Raw genomic sequence first — 3,794 nt, forward strand, 5'->3', positions numbered from 1 at the left:
ACTTGAGCCATTGTTGACAAATATGATTATTCCTAAAGATTCATCCCACATGGCTTTCCCCGCATCCTATGTTCCAACCCTTCTGATCTTCTCTCTACGTCTCTTTTCTGTTTGTTCCTCTGTCCTTCTACTCCTTCTAGTGCCCATTAGTGTGATCTCACACCTCTCCATTCCTTTCAACTCTCTGTCTTCCCCCCACCCTTCTGTCCCTCCACCCCACCATCCTCCTTCCAGTGTCCCCATTTCTGTGCTCCCCATCCTGCTGCTCCTACCTTCCTTGTCTATAGTTCCTTTGTCCCTCTGTCTTTTCCGTTAGAAGCTTCCATTGGTGTCTCTGCTATATTATTTTTGTCCACAGCTGGACATTTTTGCTCCTCTTTCTGTTTATTACTCAAGCTGGTTTTGACAGAAAATAAGTTCCTGCTGGGAGATTTCTTATTTTTTGAATGTACCATCTTAAATGCTACATCACTCAACTGAACACTCTTTAGCAGATTCTTCATGTTAGACTCATACAGGGACAATTCCAAATCCCAGGTCTTTTTATGCTTTATAGAGCTCATTTGTTCTTTGAAATTCTTCAGATCTTGCTTTAGCGAGGGTGAAACTTTGAAGCAGAACATTAGCTCAAAGTTTGAGGAGCTCTCTTTTTTTGATATGTCCAATAAAAACTGCATACTGAGGGTCATCTCCTCACTAACCACCCGCTTCTTTTCATCCAGCAGCCTATTCACTTCTCTGAGGGACCCTTCACCCAGCTGGCTCTCATCCTCTTTCACCAGGTAGGACATCGCATGGAAAAATTCCTGGAAGCTAATGTGGCGGAAGCTGTAGAACTTTTTGATGTTAAGGCCCTCTTGGTAATCAATGCTGCTCAAGAAAGCGGCAAGGCTTGGTCCATCTAAATTGTGCTTCTCGAGGTCAGCCTCTTCGAACAGGAATCTCTGGTGCTGGATCCCCTCGGCTGCCAAGGAGCACAGACCCTTTAGAACCTTGTCTCGGGTAAGCTTGGAGCAGTCCCTGTTGTCACTGGACGGCAGGAAGGTGGAGACATAGGCCATGAAGATGTCAGTGCCATCACTGGGCATCTCTGAGACCACTCCGCCTCTCTCCATCTGCCCCTTCAGCCACGAGCAGACCACCCAGCAAATGCCTGGAATCTGGCACGCTTTGTAGAGGAAGTCATTTCCCCGTGCAATGTCTAAGGCTTTTCTGGCTTGCTCCTCATCTGTGAAATAGGATCTGAAATACCTTTCCTTCTCCTCCATAGAGAAACCCAAGATGTGAAGGTGGCGTGGTTGTTTCAGCAAGGGCTCCAGGTTCCGCAAAGCCAGGGGCCGAGTAGTGATGAGAAGAGAGGACAGGGGAAGTACTTCTCTCCTTATCAGACGGTGCAGCATGTCCTCTACGGGACTGGGCCCCGGCCTCCTCAGCCTCTCCGCATAGGACCGCTGCAGTTCATCGTAGCCGTCCAGGATGAACAGGAGCCGTTCTGGTTGCTGCCTCCGAATCTCTGCGACGGGTGCTTTACTGTCCCCACAGCACCAGATGAGGAGCTGGTCGAGTGTGCTCTCCTGCAGCAGGGTCACTTCTCTGCAGCTCACGTAAAAGACATAATCAAACCGGCCTGGGTACAGGGCGCCAGTGGCCCAGTCCAGCACCATTTTTCTGGCCAGTGTTGTCTTTCCAGTGCCAGCAGATCCCTGTATCACCACTGTAGGCGGGCCTTGGTTGGGCTTTTCCCCTGGATCAAACAGAGCCTCCACTGTGACAGAGTCCACCTCCTGCCCCAGGATGGGGCTCCCTGCGCAGGGCTTGGCCACCAGGAGCAGCTGGTAGTAGCTGTGGTCGACCCCCTCTTCTTGCCTCTCCTCTAGGCAGCGCACATGCTCTCGGTATATTTCTCTGTAATCTGAGCCAAACAAGTTGCGTATTAGGTGGTGAGACAGGAATAAAAAAAAGACAAAATGGCCCTATGAACTCTGAACTCTGCTCTTTAGTCTCATCTTCTATGCTAACTTGTATCCCACTGAGTTTATACTTCTAGCTGCATGGGGAGGGACCACTGTACATGTGTATGAGTGTGGGTGCGTGTGTGTGTGCACGTGGGCACAGCTGTTAAGTGTGCATGAATATCCGTGGGAATGGTTGTATCCACATGTGCTCATGGGAGTGTACTTGTGGAAGCTTGTATGTTTTTGTGTAGAGAAGACATGCCACTGTACGCCAGCAAGTATGTATTTGTAAGAATATGGTTACATACAAAAGCCTCTGTGTGTGTAAATGTCTGGAGTGTTCATGTGAAATTCCCCATCTGAAATGGCAAGAAAAGAGAGGACAAAGGAAAAGGAAGCTGTAAGACGGTGAAGCCATAGGAGCCTGTTCTGAGTGAAGGTCGGGCCAGGTGCTGTAAGGGTAAACCAGCTTCTGAGCCAGAACCCCGACTCTGAGTCTATGGAACCTCTCACCTCTATGTCAGAGGAGCTCTCAAGTGTGAAAGAGCCTACAGAGGGAGCACAGGCACCAACAGACTCTCGCTCCTCTTCAGCACCCCACGAGAAGGGATAGGAGGCCTTTTAGGTTCCATGCCCACCCCACTCTCTAAGGCACCATCAATCAGTCCACCAGTTCCTTGAGAGAGCAGGGCACAGAAGTGGGCTGTCCTCTCTGAGAAGCAGCCTGAGCTGCCTGCTGGGAGAACAGCGAGGGAAAGGTCTGCCCCCCATGCCCTGATGTCATTTCTTCTGGGTAGGAGAAACCCCTTCGCCAACACCATCCCCTATCTCCAAGCCCCGTTCTTCATACTCTCCTATTCTCTGGCACTACAACTGGAGATAGGAGGGAGACCATTATGGCCATAAGATACCCTAATCTTTCTATAAACAAATCCCCACCCTCGCCAGGCTCAGGCCTTTCACCCCACAGCTGTCAGGGTCTTCAGCCGGAGACCACCAGGACCCTCAGGCATTGGGAAAGAATGAAAGCAGGTACAACTTATCAGCCATGGTAGTTTCTGGAAATGTCATGGTAGGGAGGGAGTCCCAGTACCACCCTGACCTCCCCTCGCCCCTGCCGCCCTCACCATTTAGACAAACGTGGCTGAGCTGGTCCACGAGTTCTAACAGGTTCATGACCTTCAGCACTTTGAGCACCACTTTCACAGCCTCCTGTGTTCCATACATCGCAATCAGCCGAGAAGCCAGGTCCACCCGACTCAGGCCCTCCAGCTCCCCTCGGGCCAGCCCCGGGCCCCCAAGCAGGGTTCCATCTCGTAAGTGGAACTTTAATATCTTGAAGTCGTATTCCTCAAGGTCATTCAAAGCCTGGAGCAATGCCTCCCGTGGGTTGCTGGCCAGGGCCATGGTATTTGGGGTGAAGAGTCGAGTTCAGACCTGTGATCTGGAGGAGGGGGAGCTGGGTGGGAAGAGAGGAGAAGTCACCATTGAGGAAAGAGCAGCCTAAAGGCACCTCGGTCTACCCTGTTTTCTGGGTGCTCGGAAAGCTGCTGAGCACAAGCCAAGGAGATGTGACATGTGCAAGGTTCCAAGAAAGAGGGGTGGGTGAGATGGCGGGGGAATCTCCCTCATCATTCCCTGCTCTGCCTCTTTGTCAACTGACATGTGTGTTTGTGTGGCAAACAGAAGTGAGGTATGAGGGTGTGTCAATCTCTATCTAACTCTCTATCTCTCTCCTCTCTCCCTCCTACACACATTGTTTATCAGGCCCCGCATGCCTCCTTAGACAGTTTTGGTTAAGAAAAAAAAATTATATTTTTCTGGGACTGCTGAGGTATG

At 50.7% G+C, this 3,794-nt stretch overlaps 1 protein-coding gene across 1 annotated transcript; it reads right to left on the bottom strand.

Moving 5' to 3' along the window:
• Positions 1-243: 243 nt before the first annotated feature.
• On the bottom strand, positions 244-3,362 carry NLRP10 (NLR family pyrin domain containing 10). The gene is made up of 2 exons (XM_011379592.2): positions 3,083-3,362; positions 244-1,912 (listed from the first exon to the last, which is right to left on the bottom strand). Exons 1-2 carry the CDS (start codon positions 3,360-3,362, stop codon positions 282-284), a joined length of 1,911 nt encoding a protein of 636 aa, XP_011377894.1. The 3' UTR covers positions 244-281.
• Positions 3,363-3,794: the final 432 nt, after the last annotated feature.

This window comes from Pteropus vampyrus, unplaced genomic scaffold, assembly GCF_000151845.1.
Source record: "Pteropus vampyrus isolate Shadow unplaced genomic scaffold, Pvam_2.0 Scaffold366, whole genome shotgun sequence".
NCBI classification, from domain to species: domain Eukaryota; kingdom Metazoa; phylum Chordata; class Mammalia; order Chiroptera; family Pteropodidae; genus Pteropus; species Pteropus vampyrus.

Coding starts and splice junctions, on each gene's coding strand:
- NLRP10 (XM_011379592.2), bottom strand. CDS start 3,362: ATGGCCCTGGCCAGCAACCCACGGGAGGCATTGCTCCAGGCTTTGAAT. Junction 1,913..3,082: donor CAGCCACGTTTGTCTAAATG/GTGAGGGCGGCA, acceptor TGTTTGGCTCAG/ATTACAGAGAAATATACCGA.